A 25,893-nucleotide genomic window follows, 5' to 3' on the forward strand; every position below is an offset into this window, starting at 1 on the left:
TTCATATGTGTGACATTTACTACAATGCAGTTTCATGAGTCTAAACCTGAAGGCTATATTGTCATATATTGCAGCTTAACCAGTCTATAGATGTAGCATTTGCATTAGTTTTCTTATCTCAGGCCTTATTTTCTTTACTGTAACCTGGTTAGTTATCTCTCTAAAGCCACAATGAGGTGGCTACAAATTAAGACATTCTGAATGGAGCATGGATTGTAGCCACAGGCATAAAGGATATGCAGGTCTCTGAAAAGAAGAGAAGACATGTATGATGACTAAGAGGAAGGAATGAAATAGTAATACATTAAAAAATTTGATTTCTTTTTTTATTACAACAATATATATGAGGTAACACCAGGACAAGGTACAAATGAATACATTTATTAAAAAAATTTTTACAACAAAGACTTACATCAATGTATACATATAATTTACATATATACATATATACAAATCATTGAAACAGTGTATACTATGTATCATTTTACATTTTGAATCAGTTAACAGGTCTGAAATGACTCCTTTCTTCAGGACCACAAATTTGATTGGGTTCCCGTAACGTGGTGGCATTTTTATTTAATTTTGAAGATATTACAGGGTCCAATTGAGAATGTTTTGTCATTAGATATCTTCTCTTTTCTACATCTAGGCCTAAAGAATTTCTAAGGATATCAGGCACAATCCCACCTCAACCAGCTCAAAAAGTACACGGAATACTAGAACTAAAGAGCCCTTAGGGAATTTGTCATCTAGCTCCTTTGGGGGTCCTATTCCCCAAATCTTTTGGGCTAACAAACAACCCAATTCTGTGGGGACCCACCATGCTGGGGGTCCTACTGGCCTAACATTGTCCACAAGCTAAAAAAAAGTTTCGTCCTTTTAAATCTTTAGTAAGCCGAGGGTCAAGCTGGCCCTCAAGAGAATCTGAGCAAACCTCTAGTGGGGGGACAGTCATTTACCCCACAACTTTTACATTGTGCCCTCTAGTGGGCCCCTGCTGTCTTACAATTAAATACAACTGAGTGCATTCTGGTGGGCCCTCATTCCCATTAACGTCTGTAGAACCAGTGTCCCCAGTCCATCCCGTGAGTACCCGTTTTGGAGTCTGCACTTTTCCAGCATTTATTCTTCCTATTTATTCTTTGCAAGTCCTTTGCTATGACCGGTTTCCCTACAGACGCTGGGCCAATTAAGCTTACTTCATGTATAAGAATTTTTATATTCATTTTTCACCTGAAAGCCCAATTCAAGTATTAAAACAAAATACAGATTTATTTCTGTGACCTAATTAGGTAGATTATGATTCACATCCTGTCCTTGTAACTCCAGGGTAGGAGAGATTGATTTTTTTAAAGAACAAATTCCAGAATTGAAAGATGATGTTTGATTTTCAAAATCTTTAAAGTTTATCCAATAGAAAAAAAAATAGGATGAAGCAATGATTAATGGCATCCAACAACCCTTCTCTTTTATGTTTTTAGGTGGCTGCACTCATATTGGCTTGACCCAAAAGTCCCAAAGTCTTCCAAAGGGTCTTCCAAGGTGATTATGGTAATTTACACCTAATTGGCTGCATGGATACACCAGGCCTAAAAAAAATGTGGCTCAGTGCTCAAATTCAGTCAAGTGGACTTTGTAAATGTCCTTTTGTGCAAAATTATCCCTCACACTTGGTGTCCTCGAATTGGGGTCGATCGTGTTGACTGCCCATTCTCCTCCTGTAAGTTACCTGAGAAAACAAAAATAGGACAGACTTAGCTGACTTTTTGGAAAAAAGGGGCTCAGGGGGTAAAATCTATTAAAAAGTGACTACTATAAATTTGGAGATGTTACTGCAGTACTTTCTTTTTACCACAAGATGTCCTCAGTCTGCAAGGCAGAATGGCACCCAATTTCACTCAACCGAGAAGACTGACAGGAAGGTGGGATGAGCCCACCCCCGAGGAGATGTCTCCTTCATACTCTACATTCACTATGGGGCAGGAAGAAGCTTTGACTTCATTATTTATCCCTGGGTAAAAACTGAACAGGACCCAGTGGGTTACAGGATGTGACCTGGTATACTGCCGGGGTGACCTTTACGGCAAAGACAGGAGCTCAGGGGCTGGACCTTGGCTTGGATTGTACATTTCCTAGCACTATTGAGAAGCTCCCATGTCCTTTATGAATGGGTTCTGACACATTCGTTTACTGAACCCCCCCCCCCCCCCCCCCTCGGGCACTGACCATATACCAGAACTCCAGGTTTCTACACATTATTTTTATGTACAGTGAATATTTCTATTATTTTAACCTTTTTACTTTGTTCTAAATATTCCCCAATGTTACAATGTTACAATGTTATTCCCCAATGCTAGACTCATTTTTATAGCTCCCTACCCAGTTTTTTAACTGTTGTCTATGTTTCCCTTAGGGAAATTTACCCTCTGGGTTTGTGCTAGTGATCAGCAGGTCTAAAATTAAGGAACAGAAGAGGAATATTTCAATGGGGACAGCTGTTATGGAGGAGATTTTCCATCACTTTTTTAATGATTTTCTCCCACTTCCTTAATTCTCGCATTATATTTGTTTGTTTCCTATTAATTTCCTATTGTGACAATTATGCACTTCCAGCAAGTGGCCACTAGGTGGAAGAACGAGCCATTGTTTAAATTGGAACTGAAACAAGAATTGTAGAGAGATTCGACCATCATTTAACAATTGACTGGGTAAATAATTTATAGAGCCCTATCTAAAAAAGTGTTATCTTTAAATACCCTTTTAAATCTACTTTTTTTTAGGTCTTACTTACATAGGAGTTGTTGTCCAGAATTGCTGCGATCTAAGGAAAAATTAAAATGTCTTATGAACTCAGAACACTTATTTTTTTAAATTGAATTTAAACTGCATATCCTTATTGTAATCTATATTGATTGTTGATTTTGAATTAGAGATTTGATTTGATTTGAGGTATATACATTTTTTTTATATTGATGGAATATATATATGTATTTGTATTATTTTTTTAATTTCCACTATAGGCTTTATTTATAAATGACTCCCCATCAATTCGCTTTAGATTGGTTCAAATCTTTTGCTTATACAAAAAGCATTTCCTATAGTGACAACTGTGCACTTTTGATGATTGGCCAGTAGGAGGCAGTATGAGTCATTGTTTTATTAGGAAATGAAATTAGAAGTGTAGAGAGATTCAGCCATCTGTCAGTGAATTTCAGAGGACTTGACTGGGGGAATAATTTATAAACAGAGCCCAATAACCTTATTGTATTCAATAATATGTACAATATTTCAATACTTACCCCTGTTTTGGCAATAGATGGAATTTCGACGACGGTACAGGATATACAGAGCAAAACTAATTCCAATGAACAGCACACACAAGATTGGGATGATGGTTTGTTTGGTGGGGGGGCCTTCATTTGAACCATGAACTGCTGAAAATAAAAAAGTTCAATCAGTGAAAATTCTGTTATGGATTACGAATGTAACACATGATATCCATGCATTAATTAGTATAACATGCACCTGTATGATGTGGGGGAGGGTAGAAACCTCTCTATGTATTGCTGGTGTGCAGGGGTGGTTTTAGATAAAATGAGCTCCTGGGCAAAAATAAATGGCGTGGGGGGTCAATAATGTACAGAATTTTAGCTGTCATTGGTTATTCTGGCCTTCAAAATTCCTTTCATTAAATCTGCCCCTGCAGCCTCCTCTTCAATAAATCTGCCCCTCCAGCCTCCCCTTTAATCAATATGCCCCCCCAGCCTTCTTTTCAATAAATCTGCCCTTCCAGCTTCCTCTTCAATAAATCTGCCCTTCCAGGTTCCTCTTCAATAAATCTGGCCTCCAGCCTCCTCTTCAATAATTCTGCCCCTCCAGCCTCCCCTTTAATAAATCTGCCCCTCCAGCCTGCCATTCAATAAATCTGTCCCTCCATCCTCCGCTTCGATAAATCTGCCCTCTTAGCATCCCCTTCAATAAATCTTCCCCTCCAGCCTCCCCTTCAATAAATCTGCCCCTTCAGCCTCCCATTCAATAAATCTGCCCCTCCAGCCTCTCCTTCAATAAATCTGCCCCTCCAGCCTCTCCTTCAATAAATCTCCCCCTCCAGCCTATCCTTCAATAAATCTGCCCCTCCAGCCTCCCCTCCAAATATTCTGCCCCTAGAGCATCCTCTTCGATAAATCTGCCCCTCCAGCCTCCCCTTTAGTAAATCTGCCCCTCCAGCCTCCCCAGTCAATAAGACTGCCCCTCTAGGCCTCCCCTTTAATAAATCTGCCCCTCCAGGCCCCTCTTCGATAAATCTTCCCCTCCAGCCTCCTCTTTGATAAATCTGCCCCTCCAGCCTCCTCTTTGATAAATCTGCCCCTCCAGCCTCCTCTTCAATAAATCTGCCCCTTCAGCATCCTCTTCAATAAATCTGCCCCTCTAGCCTCCCCTTTATTAAATCTGCCCTTAAGGCCACTGAATTCTGTAGTTGCAGATACTTACCAGCAGAGGCACTAATGTCAGCTCTGCTTCCCCCTTCCAGCAATGACGTACAAACCTAGTCTGTCCTTAGATTCATGTTAAAGAGAACCTGTCACAGTTTTTGATTTACTTCCTTCCCTTGTGTTTTCACAGCAATACCCCACCTCAGACAAGCCAACATTCACTGGTTGTAAATTTAGCACTGAACATTGGAACTCACATTCTAGTTTCATCACGTCAGCTGTAGTGCAGTTCTGTATCTCTCCCTGCACGCCATCTCTTCTATAGGATGCACAACAACTCATTTGCATGTCCCTGGTTCTCTCCGCCAGTTTTAAGGAATTTTGCAATTTCACGGCGCCTTCTGTCAGTTTGTCAACAATTTCAGTTTGATGAATTTTCCTGTCCTTGTCCATCCAGATGATTGTTAGATTTTGGGGGTTTCTTACCGTAAGATCGCAGGTTATTTTATCTTGGCTTGATGAGATCTCTGGCTTGCAAGCTTCTCCTAGGGGGAACCAATTAATTATCAATCAATGGGAATGCAAACAGCACAATCCTTGTTGCTGCCAGAGCTGCGACACTGCATTCCCTCAAAGACCCCCAGGGAAATGCAGAATCCAGACCTTGCCTCCCCCAATGTTCATCAAATCCACCCCAAGGAATCCTCTTCACTTGGTCACCAAGGGTAATTTTTTCTAAGGGTATGCGCATGCCAAAGGCTGCTTTTCGGACTTTGGCAGTAAACTGTAGCTTTTACCGCATGCTTAACCGCAACCACTCCCATTCAACTGTATGGAAACAGTTGGGGACAACTAGCGTGCATTTGAGTGTGGTTGCGGCACGGTTCCTATTGCTTTTTGCCATGTGGTGGCTTTTCCGCTGTCACCGGCACCACAAACACATTGACAACCTGTGCAAACTTGGCAGTTTTGGGCAGTAGTTTGCACCTGGGAGCATCTGATTGAAAGGAAACCAAGGAGACCTCTTTCAATGTCTCTTTGCCCATGTGTACCATCTTCACAATGAAGGCTAGATTAGACGGGTGGTGAGGTTGCAGTGCCATTACGGGTGTCTGTGGGTGAGATGCAACATGTACGTACCATCCATGGGGAATGAATGGGGGTGATACTGATCGGCTTTATCAAGAACCAGCACAATAATTGGTTGGTGAGTTCGAGCAAGGTGCTGACTCCTGGGAACCACATGAGAATGGGGGACCAAGAGACGGGAATAGTGGGGAGGGCACACCTTCTTCGGGACCCCCGTATAGGCTCTCCCTGCGTCATGGATAGCCTTCACTATTATCGTGCCCCCTCTTCTTTTTTTTAAGCTTACACCCCTGCTTGGAGAGATATTTTAGAAAGCAGCAGGGGCCCACCAGTGGTCACTATAGGTCAAGCTGAGCTCAGAATGGGGGAAGGAGAAGCAACACAAAGAACCAATTATTTCACAATCGGCTGCTCCATCACTGTTCATTCACAGTCTGGGGGCGGGTCTTTGACAGCCTGGTTGAAAGGAAGTCACTTGACCGACATTGGCTTTCATTTAACCCAGAGCACTGAGGCCCTCTAGTGTTCAGTTTCCAACAATCAAAATTCCCTGAGCTCACACTATTTTGCTTTTCCTTACCTATTACATTCACATTGATTGATGTCACATCCTTCTTCCCATCAGTTCTATCAACGAACAGATTATATTTTCCCTCGTCCTCGAAGGTGGTTTTCTTTAAAACTAGGCGAATTTGTCTTCTGTTGTTCTCAAAGTTGAAGCAAATCTTTTCGTCTTCTGAGCAGTGCTGATTCACATCTTTCAAATCATTGATCTTCAGTAATGTCATTTCTTTTTTTTTCAGTTCTACGCTTCTGATTGTGTGGTTTGAATTACATGTGAAATGATCGTCACATTTAGGGACGATATCTTTATCTTCTCCACATTTAACATCCACTTTGACATCTAATAAAGAGAGGAAATGGGTCAGATCAGTGGAATCTGCAGATATGGTGCAGTGATGGACGTAACCAACAGTGGGCTCCTGTGCACAACTTACCTGCCCTGCCCCATCCCCAACTCATTTCACTTGGGGGCCCCCAAGAATTGCTTTCACTACCGTATAATGACTTCTGTGCTTTATGAAAATTTGCCACTAGGTGGCAGAGTGCTCCAAAGCTTTAATATACATTAGAGAGAGCAATGAATGGAGATTTGAATGCATCTGAACGAAAAATCAGCTGCCAGGGGAATTCATACATAGACCTTTCATGGGGATAAAGTCAGATAAAAGTTTTCTTTAAAGCAGAATTATAACCATTGTTCCCCAAATCCCCGGGTATCGCTGGAGTTTCTAATGGTATGTTTGGCAAATGACAGAGAACAGAAAACAGGGGTTTATTGTTAAGAATTACATAACATTTTAAGCACAAAAGAAAACTTACTTTCACTAAACATGCCCAGTTCCACGAGGGAGAAGAATAAAATCAAAGTGTATCTAAAAGGCATTTTGCTGGTTTCATATATTGAAGGTCCTGGAGAGATAAAAAAAAAAGAAAAAGTCAAAAACATTGTGCTGATTATACATTGTTCTGATATAAAAAAGCTGTTATAAATAATTCATATTAAAAAAATTACAATAACGTATACATTTTTTTTTTGATGAGATGGATTACTTGTGTGCTCTAAATGTCACTTTTCTACTGCTGGCACATGTAAGTGCAGCAAAGACAGCATTGTCAATTCTTTATGGTAAATTAGAACAATAAAATTTTTCCAAGTTAATTAAGACGTACTGCAAATCTTTGCCCAACATTTACTTTGAGAAAATAATAAAATGCTAAAAATGCACTGTAGTAGCAAAAGCAACCAGATCATACCTTCAGCTCCTTCCATTGGCTCTCCTATCACTGGATAGAGTTGAAGCTTTACACATTATTCATACCTAGATTTTATTCCTGTTGGCCCAACATTACAATGGGTTGAGCTGCAGATAAAATTAAGTTTTGAATGGCCATTGGAATGCAGTATGAATCCAAATAGACAAATCTGAATGCAAACCTCAGTATTATTTGGGTAGGTAGGATTCCCAAAATAAACTGGAGTGAACAAAGGTTGTTGCAGCTTCCATTATTACCTACTGCCGTTATAACTGAATGCCGGTCCCATCAGGTCCCACTAGACCTTACCAAGCCTTACCAGGTCCCACAAGGTCTCGCCTGCTCCCATCAAGCATCACCATACCCCCCAAGCCTCACTAGGCCCCACCAGACCTCACCAGGTCCCACCAGGTCTCTCCTGCTTCTATCAAGCTTTACCATACCCTACCAAGCCACACCAGGTCCCACTAAGCCTTACCAGGTCCCACCAGAATTCACCAAGGCCCACCAGGTCCCACCAGGTCTCTCCTGTTTCTGTCAAGCTTTACCATACCCCACCAAGCCTCACCAGGCCCCACCAAGCCTTACCAGGTCCCACCAGACCTCCTCAAGCTCCACCATATCCCACCAGGTCTCTCCTGCTCCCATCAAGCCTCACCAGGCCCCACCAGACCTAACCAGGTCCCAACAGGTCTCTCCTGCCTCATTGAAGCTTTACGATACTCCACCAAGCCACACCAGACTTCACCAAGCCACACCAGGTCCCACCAGGTCTCTTCTGCCTCTAAGAAACTTTACCATACCCTACCAAGCCACACGAGGCCCCACCAAGCCTTACCAGGTCCCACCAGAATTCACCAAGGCTCACCAGGTCCCACCAGGTCTCTCTTGCTTTTTTTGAAGCTTTACCATAATCCACCAAGCCACACCAGGCCCCACCAGACTTCAGCGAGCCTCACCAGGTCCCACTAGGTCTCCCCAGCTTCTGTGAAGCTTTACTATACTCTACCAAGCCACCCCAGGCCCCACCAAGCATCACCAGGTCCCACCAGAATTCACCAAGGCTCACCAGGTCCCACCAGTTTTCACCTCCTCCCACCAAGCTTCACCATAACCCACCAAGCCTCACCAGGCCCCACCCAGCCTCACTAGACCCCACAAGCTCCCACCAAGTCTAACCATCTTTGTATCCCTGGTTTTGTATCCCTGAGTTGTTTAGAGAAGTGGCACAGCCATTAGGTGCCCCTGTCATCTCATCAGACTGCCAGGTATGTAAAAATGTGGGATCTGGCTGCTAATTCCTTATTCTTCTGGGCTTGTGGTATAAAACTATTCTAATTTTAAAGTTTTGTGATTTCCTAAAAACTGATCAAATCTTTTAGAACTTCATATTAGGTTAGATTATAACATTCTGTGTGTCCAGTGTTGTATCAGAGAAGTAAATACATGCTATCAGCACATGCTACTACTAACTGTGCCCTAGGCAAATTCCTAAAAAGTTGCTGCATGCAGGTATGTGTGGGTTCTTGTAGGTTCCCTCACCTTCCTATGTATAAAGTAGAACTCCAAATACAAAGAAAATAACAATCTGTGCCCCCTTCTACATGCACTATGTTCTGCTTGTTTGGTCTGTGTCCTTATACTACTCCATACTATATACTGACACTCTTAGACATTGCAAGCAGAATTATATGTGTACTGGGGGTATAAGCTACACATTTGTATTGTAAATTCAAGCCCGGAATCGCTCTTTTTACCTCCAGAGCCAATATGTTTGCAATCTGCACCAGGCATCAATTCTGCTGCTGATGCTCAGCTTAAGTTTTTGTCAAGTCAGTAAAACTGTGCATGTGTTGAATCCTCTCCAAAGTCACTCTTTCCAAGAAATCAGGGAATAAATTGGGGAAGTTGTGGGTTTTTAGTAAAACACGAGAGCCTGTTCCTTCAGTCAGCAATGGTTTTAGACAAAAAACGCAGGAAGAAAAACCTGTTCTCTGCCTTGCTGTGTGCCATGGCTGTATAAACCTCGGAACTGGAGAGACAGGTATACAAACCTTACAAATCTCATTTGTTGGAATATTTAGCTGACTTCACCTATTCAGTAATTGACATAACTCTAACATTTCTTTTCTCTTCTCTATTTGTGGAAATCCCTATATGTAACTTGGTTTTAGAGTTGCAGGTTCCTGGAAACTTTTAAACAATCAGCTGTTTACACAAAGATATTTTTAGTGGCACTAAAATCCCGAAATGGTGCTGGAACACGGCAGGAAATACGATATGACCAGGAAAAGATAAGCAGCCGCACCGCTTTTGTCATTCCCCTTTGCAGAGGTTTCATCTTTAGCATTTCACTGAAGCCGAATGCTGTTATTATTTCCTCTTGCCAGTGAACTGCAGCGTTTCCACAAAGGCAGCCCCATAAAGAATGAATAGGGGCAGCTGCCAAGAATACAGCTGCTGGTTCTTTAAGAATTAGCACTTTGATGTCAGTGAGTGGCTGGGCCGCGCGGAATAAGTCTGCACCCGTTCTGCTATCTCTGACAATACCATCATCATCAATGTCTCCACCTTTGTTTAGGGATCAATCAGGTTCATATGACCCCACTATCATACTCCATACACCACCAATACTAATTTACCAAGCATTATAATATTATTGTGACATCATGGCCATAACTTCTATACATTAGCTCAGAGGTAGACAAACTCCGGCCTTTAGGCCAGATGCAGCCTATCCGGTAGTTTGTTCCGGCCTAACGCCCCCTGGCCGATCCAGCCCAATCCTGGATGGCAACCAGCAGTGGAGCTGGAAAAAACTACCGGAGCTCCAGAGCCGCCTGCAACTATTGAGCCTCCGTGTTGTGGCTCTCTTTCCTATTTACTGCGGCCAGCATTAACACTTCCACCGCCGGGGTAAATAGGGAGCATTCTCTCTCCTCTGTATGCATTGCGGAGGAGAGGAATTTCTCTTCAGGGGCCGTTCCTGGTGGGGGCAGAGCCATTAGGGCGGGACTGGAGAGAGCCCGGCCTAGTGTGTTCCTGCATACCCCTGAAATGGTCTAGTGGCCAAAAAGTTTGCTGACCTCTGCATTAGCTGAATAAAAAACAAAAATAATATGATCACAACTAGTAACTCATAAGACACAACATTATTCCTATCTGCAGACACGCAATTATTAATATATTGACTCCACCAGAAACATATTCGCAGACATGCAAGTATTATTATATTGACTCCATAAGAAGTATATTCGCAGATTCACAAATATTAATATATTGACTCAACCAGAAATGTGTCCGTAATAATAAATTAAGAACACTTCTGCAGACACATAATAATTAATATTATGACTGAACCAGAAGCATTTCCACAGACAGATCATTATTAATTATAATATTATATCTAAACAACTACAAACATGTCTGCAGACACGCAATTATTAATTTATTGAGTCCATAAGAAGTATATTCACAGATACGCAATTATTTGCAGGCACACATTAATATATTGAGAAAACCAGAAACAAGTATTATATATTGACCCAACCAGAGACAACTGCGCAGAAATATCAGTATTAATAAAGTAAGACAACGAGAAACATGTCCGCAGACACAGAATTATCAATAAATTGAGACAACCAGAATCCTAATTATTATATATCGATTCAACCAGGAATAAGGAACAAGTCCACAGACACACAATTATTTTTATTCAATTAATATAATTAGTCATTAGTATTAAATTAGCCATAATATTATTTATATATTAAAACAAGCAGAAACATGTCTATAGAGACATAATCAGTACTATATTAAAAAATTCAGACTAATGTCCCCAGAGAAAAAATCAGTACTGTACTGACAAAACCAGAAACATATCCACAGCAACACACCTTGTACTATACCACAATAAAGACCAGACCATGTCATCTTATGTAAATCAACTTTAAATGTAGTCAAAACATTTGGAGGAGGCTGTGATGAGGAACATGCCCCAGGTGAAATATTTACCTGTAGTTTTTCCATAAATGAAACTGAAAATACAGTCATGCAACCAAACACGTTTATAGAAGATGATTACCCTTTTAAATGTATTTTTAGGACTCCAGCCAAAGTTGTCAGGCGGCTATAAAAATGCATTTCCTGACCCTATGTGATTTACAACATATTTTTGTACCTTTGTTACATGTTCCCTCCCCACCTGGACTTTTTCGTGTTAAATTACATTTAGTACTTTTTTATGAACCTGCCTTGCTCAGTAGATCATTACATAATCATAAAGTTCTTTACCAGCTGTTATTGCGGTCAACAGTCCAAGTTCAGGTTGATAACATAGAATAAAAAAAACTACTGTGATAAAGGGGATTTCTAAAGAGCTTTCAAGTTTCACGTATCATGTGTAACATGTTCTCACCTGTCCCCCCTCCCCCAGCAGTGTTGGTGAAAATATTAGGTTCACAGAGTTTGCATTTAACTTTGCAGGTGATTTAAAAAACACAGTCAATCATGCTTTAAAAAATTTTTTTTCTCTTATTGCATATTCCCACAAATACCCCAGACTCCTTTCCCCAGTGATTTAATGTCAATGCTGTTCTCCGGGTCATTGCAATAAATTTAGAAAATAAGCAAAATAGTAAAAAAATCTGCATTAAAGTGGGGATAATAAAACACAAAAATTTTAACAATATATTAAAGGGTGGCTAATCCAAATATTTAATGAAAAAAAATTATTTTTAATTTTTATATACTTTTTTATTAAATTTTATTAAAGGGAACCCTCTTCTGTCTTTACTACGTGGGCATACGTAGAAGCTTTCCTAGAATGTAAAAAAAGTGCTGACCTCAGGCATTTGCATTGGGATTGGCATTTTTTACATTTTCAGGTGAAAACATATCCCGAAATTAGAAGAATATGGTGGAGCCCGTTGGTGAAAAAAAGAAGAAATCTGGGATGGCGCGGGACCAGTTGGAAACAGATTGCGCAGGGATTGAGGGCTCTTTGGAAGTAAAGGTATTATTAGTTTTTGTAATGAAAGTCTAAATTTCCGGACCATCTCATGATTATCCCCAATCATCAGCCCAATATCCATGTGGACCATTCTTTACATTACATTACATTGCATTATGCAATTGCTGGCCATAAGGCTGCAGGATTTTGCTCACCGATAAGGCAACCATTACATGTGAGCAGGGGAGTGGCAATAAATGATCCAATTATTTATTATATTATTATTAATATGAGATTTTTATTTATATTTTTTAATATATATTATTTTTTAATATATTAATATTTAGCAATTGTACTAATTGAATTATGGCTTTATCATGACTTGGATAAATGAGAATGTATCGGCAATCATTTAGCAATTTGGTTCTGGTTTGTGAATGGACTGGAACACCGGGGGTCCTAACAATTAATAAAGGATATCAGTTGAGGCGCGGCCAGGGGTGGGCATTCGGAGGTGCAAAGTGTGGTACTACAGGACGGCCCTGGACCCTCCTCAGCCAACAGGGACCCCCTACTGTTGGCTACGTCCACCACTGAGTTCACCTAAACGTTCTGTGTTTGCCAAACCTGTTTCAAGTCAAAAACTTATCCAAGGTTGACAATGGCAGTTACTCAGTTACAGCCCACTGCCCTCAGTTACACTCGAATGAATTAGGCTTAAAAATCCTGCTAATTCATTTCTTTTTTCAGGTTGATTTTGCAATCAAATAAAATCCATGCAGCAACAATACCAACCAAAGGGCAACCCTAGGAAGAATGAGACCCCAGTGCTGCAAGGCAAGGTGCAGTGAAACTCCTCTGAGAACATCCAAAAAGTCCCAAGGTCCTTTCTAAATTTCCCTGAACCTTATCCTCTTTTTATCCTAATATTATTATATTGTTAGCTGGTTGTCATTTCCTTCAACAGAGGTTCAAAGGTCTATGTTCATCTTGATAAAGGAAAAAACACAACAGTGGTGAACAGGTGCTTCCTAAAGCACAAGTCAAAGAGAAAGCCAGCTTATTAAATGCAATGCACCAATCTAAAATATTATCTCAGCGGGGGTGAGAGTAACTTTACCTATATATATGTATACATTACAGACATGTTACCATTTCAGAGAAATCGCAGTCTTTGTATTTAGCTATCTTTCAGCTCCAGTTTGCTTTTTTCCCAGGCTGATATGATTTTATCAGTCTGCTGCAGGCTGGAGTGAATGTTTTCACAGACTCCTGTCTCTAGCAGCAAGACTGCAACAACATAACTTTGTAGCAACCACAATCAGGTGGCTGATCTGTGTAAGACATTTGTTAAAACAACCAGGATTGACATGATAGCATGCAGAGCAGGCATATTTATCCAGGAAGAAATCCCGACTGCGGATGGCTTACAAAAGATATCACTGTTGTCCTGAGAAGAAAATCATTTTCAGGTTTTTCTCTCAGCAGCTCAGCTCCAACTGCTTCTCCTTCCCAGCAGTGACTCTGCAGCTCAGCTCACCCAAATCCCTTCAGCTTTCTATTCATAGCAGGTGATCTGCATGGGGGCTGCAGGGTGAGCTAAACTACTGAAAGAACAATGAACCATATGAACCAAGATAACATAATGTAGCAGTTTAATAAATGATATTACATTATACAATTGTTTTCTGACAAATCAAAGTTTATTTAACACCAGATGTCTTCCCTAAACTAACAATAATGTTGCAATGTAACACTAAAACTAACCCTACATCCTAACAATAATTTACATTCTAATACCTAAACTAGCATCTCTCTACCAGGGTTCCTCCAGGGATTGCTAGGGGTTTCCTCAGTAATGAGCAATTTGTGTCCCTGCAGGTCAGTTTCGGTGACCCCAATGATCTTTTTAGCTACCATATGGGGGACATTATTCTCCAGGGTGAGCAATGTATGAGGCATTCTTCCCAATGACCAACACACTAATATACTGTACACTATGGATATAGTAAGTATAGGAGGGGTTTCCTGAAGACCTGAAAGTTATTTCCCCATGTTAATAGGGTTTAGAAAGACATCTCTAGACCTTCTAACACTAACTTTACTCCCTACCCCCTATGACTCACTCTACCTTCTAATTCCATCCTTATCTCTTAACTTAAACTCTGCCTCCTAATACAAATATTGATTACTAACTCCAACTTTACTTGCTTTAAATACCTCATTTCTGAGAACTGGTTCTTCCTCTCAATCTAACCCTTCCCTTCTAACATGTCTCTTAATAATAAAACCTTTTTCTTACCTGCAGACCCCTTTGCTTCCTTTATTGAAGAGGAGAACCATGTTGAGGGACAGAGCCTCATCCCCACAACCCATGCCCAATGGTCTACATTTGTGCTTTCCAATTTCTTTCTTGTGCAGACCCCTATGCTCCCTTTATTGATGAGGAGACCTATGTTGAGTGGTGAAGCCTCGTCCCTACAACCTGTCCCCAATGGTTTACGCATGTGTTCCCCATTCCACCTTCCTGCAGACCCCCATGCTCCCCTTAATAATGACAAGACCCAAGTTGAGTGAGAGAGCCTCATTTAATAATAGCTAAATAAATCTTTAAAAGTTTCTCACATTGCCCATATTTTTTGGTGACAACACGGAATTGAGTTTGCATAAACTTCACTTCCATTGTCTATTGGAGAAAGCATCGCCATTTGCATATTGGGCCATATGTCATGATTAAAAAAGAATAGGTACAAAAATAAACACATGCAAAAACAGGTACAAAAAGTAAACTTCATGTTATTTTTCATCAGTAACCTTCCTGCTTGGATTGTCGTCATGTTACCGAGTCTTTCTTATCTGGCATCTTCCTGCTGTGTTTTGTTTTCTGAAGTTGGCTTAACAACATTTTTGAGTGTTTTATTTCTTTATCCCAGAGCATGGCAACGTATCTCTTTGATGAAGCAAAACAAAAGTTTCACTTCACAAAGTCTTTTCATAATTATATAATGTGCACCTCATTGCCACAAAAGAATCAGAACGGTTGACTGATCAAACAATAACATTATCCACATTTATTTTCCCGCATTGATTTTGCTAGACAAGATCGTTCTTGTCTAGGGTAGAAGCTGGGCCAATGTGGCTCATTTACTGAAGAATAAGGATGAGCTAGAATGCTCTGGCACTCTCGCGAAAATTTCCTTGAAGTTCTGATGGGCCTGTGAAATTTCCGGACACCATCAGAAATCCAGGAAATCACTATAGGAGGATTACGGCGGCTGCATTCATCGATGCAGCCGTGGAAATCCTCCTGTTAGTAAGTGATCCCCGGGCACTACAGGTCAGAATGAGGGCAAGCCCCCATTCTGACCTGACCTGTAGTGCTTGGGGATCTCTCACTGGAAGGAAGATTCTCATGGCTCCATTCATAAAGTCATGTGGCTTGTGTTTATGAACAAACGAGGACGTGGAAAAAATCAGAGGATTTTTCCCACAGCAGCAATCATTCATGAGCAGCCAGTGAGACTCACACTGTATTCCTGGACAGAAAAACTCTATCCAAGAACACATACAACTAGTAAAGAGGTGCAAGAGCAATCGGGAGTGGCGCTGACAGCTCTGCTCCCCTTATTGGTCTTGCAGGTCCCAAAAATTCGGTCTCGCCGGCCAGATTTACAAAGGCCGTTCTGGCCTACATGTTTGGTAAGGGAGAATGGCCCAATTCGCCGCGAGACCGAATTTAATAAATTCGCTCACTCATCCCTACTGAAGAATCACTTCCATTTATGCCTTGAATGCAGGCAACTGGTGGGAGAATGGAGGAAACCAATGTGGCAAGACAAACTGATTCTACATCAGGCACTGCAGAATGGAGATACGATTCATATCAAGATGCAAAACATAGGTGTACAGCGTCTGCCCTAAAGAGATTAGGAGTCAGATTTGGGGATGCCATGAATGTGCTAATTACCATGCTCCTTAGAGTAGAGGAACCAAGGCCTTGTCTTTACCATAATGGCCTCTACACGTAGCAGACAAAAAGCAGTTGCACATCACCAGAACTTCTTCATAACAAACAGGAAAAAACAGCACATAAATTACAATTTCCAAAATCAAGGCCACGTAGGGCAGGTTAAGGCAGAGCAAGAAATGGTTTGTTGGTAATGTATAAATGATCAGCTGCATGGAAACCACAGCCAATACTAGCAGTTGGTTACTTTCCTCTAGTATTTCCTCCTAAAAATATTTCCGGAAAGGGTCTATCTGCAGTGGGCTCAAAGCCAAGGACAGGAGGCTTCCAAAACAGTGAGTAGTAAATAGGACAGAATTCTAGCCAAAGACTTGAGAAACATCAGCAAACTTCATCAAAAATTTCTAATGTTTAGCTTTTCCGGTTTTCAGATCAAAAGAAACATATTGTACCTATTGATTGTAACTTTATTGTTGGAATCCCACCAGCTAACAATAGAAGGAACACTTTGATAGTGGAGAATGTGTATGGAAACTTTTACAGTTCCTTGCTACAGCCAAAAACTGCATTTTGCATGGCCATTGTTCTCCATAAAAAGCTAAAAATCAGCAATAGTCAAAGAAGAGAATAAAAATCCTGCACTGTCCCCTCGGGCTCTATAAGTCATCCAATGTACCTGGGATCTCACCATTTTGCACAACTTCTACTCCCTTTGTGTTTCATCATTATTTGTACAAACACATTATTATTGTTCTTCTGCAAGCTTACTACCTGTGGCTGATTATATTGAGGCAGAACAAGCCCAATAGAGGGGACCAATTGGGTTGATGAAAGAAAATTCACCATTTTAAGTAATTTTCAGTTTTGGGTCATTTTTCTAGGGTTTTTTGTATCCATCTCAATAAAGCTCTTGTTTTTCAGCCATTCATTTCAATAGAAATAATGTAATTAATTAAAATGAGTGTTTAACATAAAAGCCTCCTATGTGTACACATCCAAATGTCCTGAATCTTCAGCTGTGTGCGATGAGATGTGAGCTGCCAATCAAGTGACATTATAGAATTTTCCTTCTATTCTCCATACAAAACAATTGATAGGGAGGTGAGAGAACTCACCCAGGAGGCTTATGGTGTGCAAAAAGGGATGTGCTATGGAATTCACAATTCCTTCAGAAATAGTTAAATTTCCTGGTGGCAGCAGATTTTAAAAACATGCCACAAGTTACCAATGTCAAGGCAATGGGGCGGATTCAATATAGCTCTCCAAGACTATCATGGGAGAACCTGGGTGATCCAGCACACCTAGGATGGATTTTTTAAAAATCATTTGTTATCAGTAACAAATGTTTCCAGTTCTGGAGCAAATCTATTCTAGGTTTGTTGGATCCCCCAGGTTCTCCCATGACTGTCTCTTCTTAGCTTTAATAAATCAGGCTCAATGTGAACCGTACCCCAGTGCCAAATATCATTCTGTGGATGCGCAAGATCTGACACCGGTTGGCTGCAGAAAAATAAGTTCAGATTTAAATGGATTGTCTGCTATTACTGGCCAAGAAACAGCTTAAATACCCTCAATTCCCAGGGGGAAAAAGGTTTTCTTACTCAATTAGGATTAACAAAAAATAAAATGCAAACAATTTTAGCCCTACATCTTCGAAATGATCAGTGCTCATAATGGGTTACATGGATGATGCATTAAAGCTGAATTATATTTTATATTACAAGTACACTGCTGGGTAGCAAACTCCAGACAAAATGTTACATTCTATTTTTAATGTAGATGGCTTGAGCTTTTGCTGAGATCTTTTTATATCCCATTGCACTTATTGTGAGTCATTTTTATAAACTTGCATTGCTCTTTTCTTTACAGAAACCTACAGTCTAATAGCTCTATGAAAGGGATGCACATGGAGGTTAATTTGAGTAAATAAACAAAATAGAAATCCACAATGGCAATTGAAGCCTAAATGAACTTTCAGTTCCAAGTAACTACATATATTTCAAATGCATAAAAAAATCCTAAACTTTTGTCTTCTTTTTAAAGTAGCCTCAGCCTACGTAGAAAGCCTTCCCCTGCTATCTTGTTGTAAAGAGGATCCCTTAGCCGCAGTGTGGAAACAGCGGTCTCTTTGCAAAGATCTGACATGTGAGGCCAACCTTAGAGCTTCACATTTTCTTGTTCTGGCTCAGTAAATGGTATATTTGACCTTTGAAAAAAGATCACTGCTCCACTTATAGGGCAAAAGTCCTTTTCTGCAGTTTATGAAAGCGGACAGGTTTTTTTAACTCAAAAAATAACCATTATTTTGAACTAATAACCATAAAACTGTTTGGATGCACCTGGAATATATTATTTATTGAAGGTCAAAGTACACAATACAAAACATGTAATAATATTGATTGAGATGCCACGTTAGGGCACCATAACTATTAGGAACCAATAAACCCAACATGTCAAACATTGTTAGATGCACAATTTCACGGGAGCACTTAAGAAGAGCAAACTAATACTGCTGAATGTATTTTAACCTGTTTCCCTTTATGGGAAATGAAAGCAGAAGTCCAGAAGTAATCATTGTAAAGTTTAACCACAAGGGAATAATTGTATCCCATGTTGGAACCCTTTAGACATAGTTGATCTAGGGGAAGGCAAAAAAAGTTCAATTTGCTCCAACAGGGAAAAAAATATTTCCTGATCCGTTCATAGTCTGTTCATATTCCATTACCACTTTCAGAATTCATATACCATTAGCTGTATGTTTCTTTATGCATAAAAATTTCAATCTAAGTATTAGGCCAAATGAAAAAAAAGGCAGCTATAAAAAGAGAACCCCCCCCCCCCCTCCACCTAATAAAGAAACAGTGACTGGTGTTTGGTTGTTTGCCTTTGTCCTATTGAGAATAATAAAAATGGCATGATAAAACTTTATGAAGTTTGTTCCATTGTGCGACCTTTACCCAGTCTGTAATTAATTTGGTTGCTTTTCTCTTAGAAACCAAAACTATCTGAGCCATGGATTCATTGTATAAAAAAGCATGTCAAGCAGAAACATTAGTGTTGTAATTACTGGTGGGGGGTGAAAAATAGAATTAAACCTAAAAACTCCAAAATGTGTGCAAGATGCTGAAAATTCCATGTCCAACATAACTATGCAAGAGAGGGAATACACAGCAAAGTAATGGACAGGAAAGTGATATTTATCTAGTTTTTCTGCACATTAAAGTTACTTTAGAGGTCAATGAGGAAATTCTGTAATAAAACAATTTTGTAGAGCTTTTCTGCAGCGGAGGAAATGCAAAGATAATAGAACAAGCTTGTGTTCTATAGATTCAATATTACAACATTGTAACTTGATAATCACATTCTAGTTCAGAGGGGTATTTTTGGGCCGCATAACTATTGCAGTTCACTAGTCTTTAGTTATTTAACAGCTGCTTGATAAACCAAATGTTGGTTCCTTGGTTATTTCTGAAACAAATTGGCTTGGGTTTCCTTCCACATTCAAAAAACATGCAGTTAGGTTAATTCCCTATAGTACAGCACTGCGTAATATGTAAGTGCTATATACATACTGAATAATAATATTAATTATATATAATATTGGACAAAATCACTTTTTTTTGTACAGCTTGATGCAGCATCTTAAGGCAGTCTACTGTTAAACCCCATCCAAAACTTTTTACAAGCAGTTGTAATTGGTTGAAAAATATTTCTCAGCCATTTGGAGTACAAGAACAGAAAAGCAGATATGATGCATTGTGACCAGTGCAAACCCAACTAATGGTAATTGCATACAGCAAGCATTTGCAAACCCCATGCAGTCCCCCTTGTGAATGCACCCAGCAGTGGTTGGAAGGGAGCACCCGGAAATCTAAACCCAGCTTTAGTGATGGCTGCTATTTTAGCTTAGTTTAGGACAAAAGTAAACTCAACCAGGAAAAGTTAACAGTATCAGTCAAGTCTGAAATATTCATATTTAATGTAATGCCTCAGGCACTGGCCCTGATTAATTAAAGCTCTCCAAGCTTGGAGATGATACCCTTTTATCAGTGATCCAAAAAATCTGGAATGAATCTGGTCCGGTAATTAAAAACATTTGCTAACAAGAAAACAAATGACTTTATGAAATCCATTTTAGGTTTCCTTAATCTACCAGGTTCACAGATGAAAGCATATCCTCTCCAGTCCTGGAGAGCTTTCATAAATGAGGGAAACTGGCCTGATTTATTAAAGCTCTCCAAGGCTGGAGAGAATATACTTTCATCAGTGAAACTGGGTGATCCAGCAAACCTGAAATGGATCTGGTCCAGGATTTAAAACATTTGCTAGCAAAAAACATTGAAGAAATCCATTCCAGGTTTGCTGGATCGCCCAGCTTTACTGATGAAATGTAGTTTCTCCAGCCTTGGAGAGCTTTAATTAAACAGGGTCACTGTGTCAAAGCACTCAAGTGCTGAAATGCATTCACTGATGCAGAAGGAGCTTAAAGTATGTAAACATTGCATACAATAGATATCATATGTCAAAGGGGCCAAAAAAAGGATAGTCGGAGGACAACCAACCAGTAATAAACCCGCCTGTGGTCTCCTTGCAACTGACATTTCCCCAATACGGACTTGCTATGCTCTGTTCTCTATGGGGAATTGGCAGGGCTTTGCATCCTCAAGTCATATTCTCCAGCAAGGAGAACAATGAGCAACACCAACCAAACTTCTCTCCAAAGCTCCTTAGATCTATCACCGCAGGTGTCCCTGTGCAGGACTGCCCGGGCACCCACACAGTATCAGAAAGTGCATTGTTGTTATTCAGGAGTCATTTTAGGCACATTTTATATGATACTAGATTGTAAGTTCTTCGGGGCAGAGTCCTCTCCTCCTTCTGTGTCGCTGTCTGTATCTGTCTGTCATTGCATCCCCTATTTAATGTACAGCGCTGTGTAATATGTTGGCGCTATATAAATCCTGTTTAATATCAATAATTTTGCTTGAACCCAATGTTATTCCTAAATGTTCCTTATATAAAAACAATATCTGTGTACATTGTTTGCAATCTGAATACAATATCCTACAACCTTTCCCAATTTGTTGAGCTGCTGCATTAGCCTGTAGATTTGCTTTGGATTAGTAGAACTTTGTTGTTTTGGCAGGAAATTAGTCACTAAGTATACACAACGAAGTCTGTGAATAGCTGAAAGGAGAATTTGTTTTGTTTCTTTTAGTTTTGCAGCATTTCTCTGACAATTATGTCATGGTAGTGTTGCCTTTGTCTCACCTTGAATTGATTGAAGGGTCAGCTGCAGCTCAGACTCCCCCAAGAGTTGCTCTTCCCTACTGCACTTGCAGAGTTTTCCTTGTCCTGTCCGTATCCCTGAAAGTTGTGGCTGCAACTGACTTATCTACTTTAGCACGCGTAGAGTATTTAAAGCTGCTTTCACTTTCTCTTTGTTTTCCTAAGCTGTTATATCTTACTGTAGAAACTCAGTCTTCCTTATCCCTTGAGGCTAAACTGTTTACTCCAATGACATTCCTTGCAAAATCTGACAAAATGATGATGTTTATTGGCTCCATTTTTATTCAGGTAACAATGGCCAAGAATTTCCCTAGGCTAGGTACACACGTGCAATGGTTTTCGTCCGATAATGGTTCTCAGACGAGAATTTGGTGTGTGTACACTGCTTGTCGTCTATTGTCCGAACAACCGTCCTGGTGAATCCACAGACGATGGATGACGAACGGTCGTAATGGAAGTGTAGGGGAGAGAGCGCAGCGGAGTGCTGCTCCATCGTTCTCCCCCTCCCCCCTCCATGGAGCAGAAAAGGCACTGTATGTACAGCACTCGTTCATGCATCATGCAGTCGTTTGTCGTTTTGTCGACAATTATTGCACGTATGTACATTGCCTTAAACCATTCTGCACAATTTTGCACCATTTGCTGCTCTTTTAGGAACACTGTATCAGATTCCCATTGACTTCAAATCTCAAAAGGTTCACAAATGTTTGGCCAAATCACAAGCAAACCAGTTTAGACAATCTGATAAAGTTGGTTAGACTTTGGTTAAGACTGTTTTGTGCATTATTTGTGATCTGACTGCCATAATCTGCAGCCTCCAACATAGTATGTCAGTGTGTTGAGCTGCTGGATTAGCCTGCGGGTGGCCTGGATTTGCTTTGGATTAGTAGAATTTTGTTGCCTTGGCTAGAATCATCTGGTAAAGTTGGTTTTAGTTTACCATGTCACGTCCCAGACCCCATAACCCAGGGGCTGTTGTAGAGATGAGAGCCTCACCCCTAACTATGGCCCCCCCCAATAATTGGGCAAGAAGGCAGCCAATATGTGCACCAAGAGGTGGGATGGGGGCTGCAAACTTATTTTACCCCTTCTTTTCTGGCCAGCCTTGATCCAGGTGGTTCTGGTGATCCCACAAGTCTCCCAGACATCCCCAGCAATTGGGGTGACATTACAAAGTTCAGGAGCATTGCAGTTAAGTGCCTTAAACTCCAATACAATTTGTTTTGTATACAACCATTATGGGACTTTCAAGGTACATATCATAAAATATATATCTTAATTAATACAGATCCATAAATAAGGCACTTCTTCTATTACAAAGTATTTATCAATGACATCTCTAAAAAGGGACCCTGGTGTTCCCACGGCTCTACCAGACATCCCCAGCAACTTTGGTGACATTACAGAGTTCAGAAACTCTGCAATTAAATCACAAAGTGCCTTAACCTTCAATTTATTCTTGAAAAATTCTTAAAAAAAACCCCTCAAAATTCTTTTACCTTTTTTTAAGAGAAGCAAGTCTGGACATCTTTAAACAATCATTATGACACATTCAAGGTACATATCATATAATCTCTAACGTTACAAGGCATATACCAATGCAGCTTGTACATAATCCAAACATAAGACGTTCTCCTGCGCGTTTCGCATATATTGTTTCTTTGGACATTTCCAATAAGGATGAGTGTACCCAGATATTTATATTTTACTTCTGATTTGTATCTGCAAAACATTTATGAAACATTTGCATTGTTTAAAATAAACTGTGGACCCCATGGGGGGGAACTGTATATATAATATTTATCATTGCAATTGCCGTTATTTTTGTTTTTCTTTCTTGGCTTCATTATGGGTGCATCTCAGACATTTCTCAGACACTTAATACTGATATAGTATATCTGGAGAACACCCGACAGCATGCCGTGCCTATTATCCACCCACACGCCGCATGGTGTGGGTAGATAATAAACAAGAGGCGCTTTAGGTTTCTGGTGCTCTCCCAATGAATTGTTGTATCAGACAGCATTTACTGTAAATTACCAATTTTGATGATGTCTCAGATACAACCATATTGATTTAAGTTTGTAACACAAGTGACAACAGATCAGGAAGACCCCAATGATGACAGGGTGACGTCACGATAAGAGACAGCTACAAAATTAGTTGTTGGCAGGCTTGGACTGCAATGGTGGGTCAGTTCTGGAAGAGACCTCATGGACCCAGACAATAAATTCAGGTCAAAAATGATTTTAATGTAAAACTTAATGCAAATATTAAAAGAGAAAAGTAGAGAGAACAAACGAGAGAGAGATGGAGAAAGAGAGAGAACAAAGGAGAGATCAAAAAGGAGAGAGAAAAGGAGAAATAAAACGAAAAAGAGAGAGTAGAGACTTAGTGAGAGGTATATAATAAATATCTATTACACAGTTAGAAAAAAAAGTTCACCCTTTCATTTGTATGGTTTTACAATTCAGAACATAATAAAAAAACTCATCTTATCGTACTAAAATGATTTAAGTCTAACCTCATGTGTAAAACAACACCCAACAAATTCCACAATGTCAATATTTATTTAACAATAAATGAAGCTGAAATTGGGACGCCATGTGTAAAAAAAACTATGTACGCCCCATGATTCAATACACCTGTAGAAGCAATAACTTGAAGTTATCTCTTCCTGAAAAGTAAAAAAAAAAAACGTCTCCTAGCCTCTTATTCTATTCTACAAGGTTTGACTTGCCAGCCCCATGTATGCTAAACATTCACCATACGTGTAAGAAAAATTGAAGAAAGAAACTGGGTTTGTTTTGGCAATAGGGTAGGATATTCAGTGAGTTATATTCAAATTCACAAAAAACACAATTTATAATTCAGTAAATGATTGAAACAAATAAGTGATATGGTCTTTCCCCAATAAAGATACAGTGGGGTGTAAGACCATCAGTCTAGACATAAATGTCCCTGATACTTAATAATAGAAATAACGAGCAGTAGAAAAGTGGTAACGTCTCGTGCCCCAACGCATTTCACTAACCGGCTTCCTCAGGGGATCTGTGAGACGCATTACTTGACTGTACACAGAAAAATAATGACATGCAGCATATATGATTCATAGAATATAGAATAGGGTAACATTTTCACATATATTCAAAATTAATGAACAATCAGGTATTGTTATCTGTTATATACATATAAAGTTATAACCAGAGCATAACATTGTATATATACTCAGAATTGTGGTTGATTATTTATCTTATATTTAGACATAGTAATATTAGTTGCTATTGTACCATTCAAAGGAAGAATTTATATTAGTGATCATAGTTGAGGATGTAAAAAATATGTAATATAATAGTTTTAGTATAGTATATAAATAATGAATGCTTGTACTCACTGGCCCTGATTTATTAAAGCTCTCCAAGGCTGCAGAGAATACACTTTCATTAGTGAAGCTGGGTGACCCAGCAAACCTGGAACTGATCTGGTCCAGGATTCAAAACATTTGCTAGCAAATGACTTTGAAGAGATATATTCCAGGTTCACCCAGCTTCACTAATGAAGGTGTATTCTCTCCAACCTTTGAGAGCTTTAAAAAATAAGGCCCAAAGTCAGAGAGTTGGAGGGATTACTTACGCAGGCATTAGTCAGGTCAGTTGGTGCTAGGAATTACAGTTTACAAACTCAAACTATAACAATGAACAAGGGGGGATAAATGATTAATTTGAATGTACTTTAGAAAAAAGAAAAGAAACAAGGAATGTTACTATTTACTACTGCTCGTTATTCCTATTAATAAGTATCAGGGGTATTTATGTCTGGACTGAAGGTTATCTCTTCCTGTAGACTATCAATCTCTCACATCATTGTGGAGGAAGCATTTCTTCGGGGTAAGGTCTGGACATTGATTGGGCTATTGTGACTCCTTAGTTTCTTTTTCAGAGTTTCTGTTGTAGATTTGCAGGTGTTCTTGGAATCATTGTCCTGTTGCATGACTCTTTGGCCTTTGGAATCACACAGACGGCCTCACATTTGACTCTAGAATACTTTGGTATACAGAGTTCATGGTCAATGACTGCAAAGTGTCCAGCTCCTATTGCTGCAAAGCAAGGCCAGATCACCACATCTCCACCACCATGCTTTACAGTTAGTATGAGATGTTTGTATGAGATCTTCACCAAACCTGGCACAGTGTATTTTGGCCAAACAACTCTACTTTGGTCTCGTCTGTCCAAGAACATCCATACGTCTGTTAGTTCAGCTGAAATCGTCCAAATCTAAGCCATGCCGCCATTTTTTTTTATTTTTGGAGAGAAGCTTTCCACTGCCAACCCCTATTCGTTTGGATA

The 25,893-nt window shown here is 39.8% G+C and overlaps 1 protein-coding gene and 1 long non-coding RNA gene across 2 annotated transcripts; one reads left to right on the plus strand and one right to left on the minus strand.

The window, feature by feature from the left end:
* Nucleotides 1-360: 360 nt before the first annotated feature.
* Nucleotides 361-21,649, minus strand: LOC140325600 (uncharacterized). The gene is made up of 7 exons (XM_072403525.1): nt 21,530-21,649; nt 6,906-6,995; nt 6,103-6,426; nt 4,691-4,978; nt 3,300-3,434; nt 2,792-2,821; nt 361-1,729 (listed from the first exon to the last, which is right to left on the minus strand). Exons 2-7 carry the CDS (start codon nt 6,967-6,969, stop codon nt 1,665-1,667), a joined length of 906 nt encoding a protein of 301 aa, XP_072259626.1. The 5' UTR covers nt 6,970-6,995; nt 21,530-21,649; the 3' UTR covers nt 361-1,664.
* Nucleotides 8,544-15,610, plus strand: LOC140325601 (uncharacterized). The gene is made up of 3 exons (XR_011919704.1): nt 8,544-9,384; nt 13,042-13,174; nt 14,600-15,610. It is a non-coding gene; the product is annotated as an uncharacterized lncRNA (long non-coding RNA).
* Nucleotides 21,650-25,893: the final 4,244 nt, after the last annotated feature.

This window comes from Pyxicephalus adspersus, chromosome 3, assembly GCF_032062135.1.
Source record: "Pyxicephalus adspersus chromosome 3, UCB_Pads_2.0, whole genome shotgun sequence".
Classification (NCBI taxonomy): Eukaryota; Metazoa; Chordata; class Amphibia; order Anura; family Pyxicephalidae; genus Pyxicephalus; species Pyxicephalus adspersus.

What these genes read in the sequence shown, in the direction of transcription:
- LOC140325600 (XM_072403525.1), bottom strand. Translation starts at nt 6,969, where the DNA reads ATGCCTTTTAGATACACTTTGATTTTATTCTTCTCCCTCGTGGAACTG. An exon ending in ACTGGGCATGTTTAGTGAAA is followed by an intron (nt 6,427 to 6,905) that starts GTAAGTTTTCTT and finishes TCTCTTTATTAG; the next exon opens with ATGTCAAAGTGGATGTTAAA. An exon ending in TTCTGGACAACAACTCCTAT is followed by an intron (nt 1,730 to 2,791) that starts GTAAGTAAGACC and finishes TTGTTTTCTCAG; the next exon opens with GTAACTTACAGGAGGAGAAT.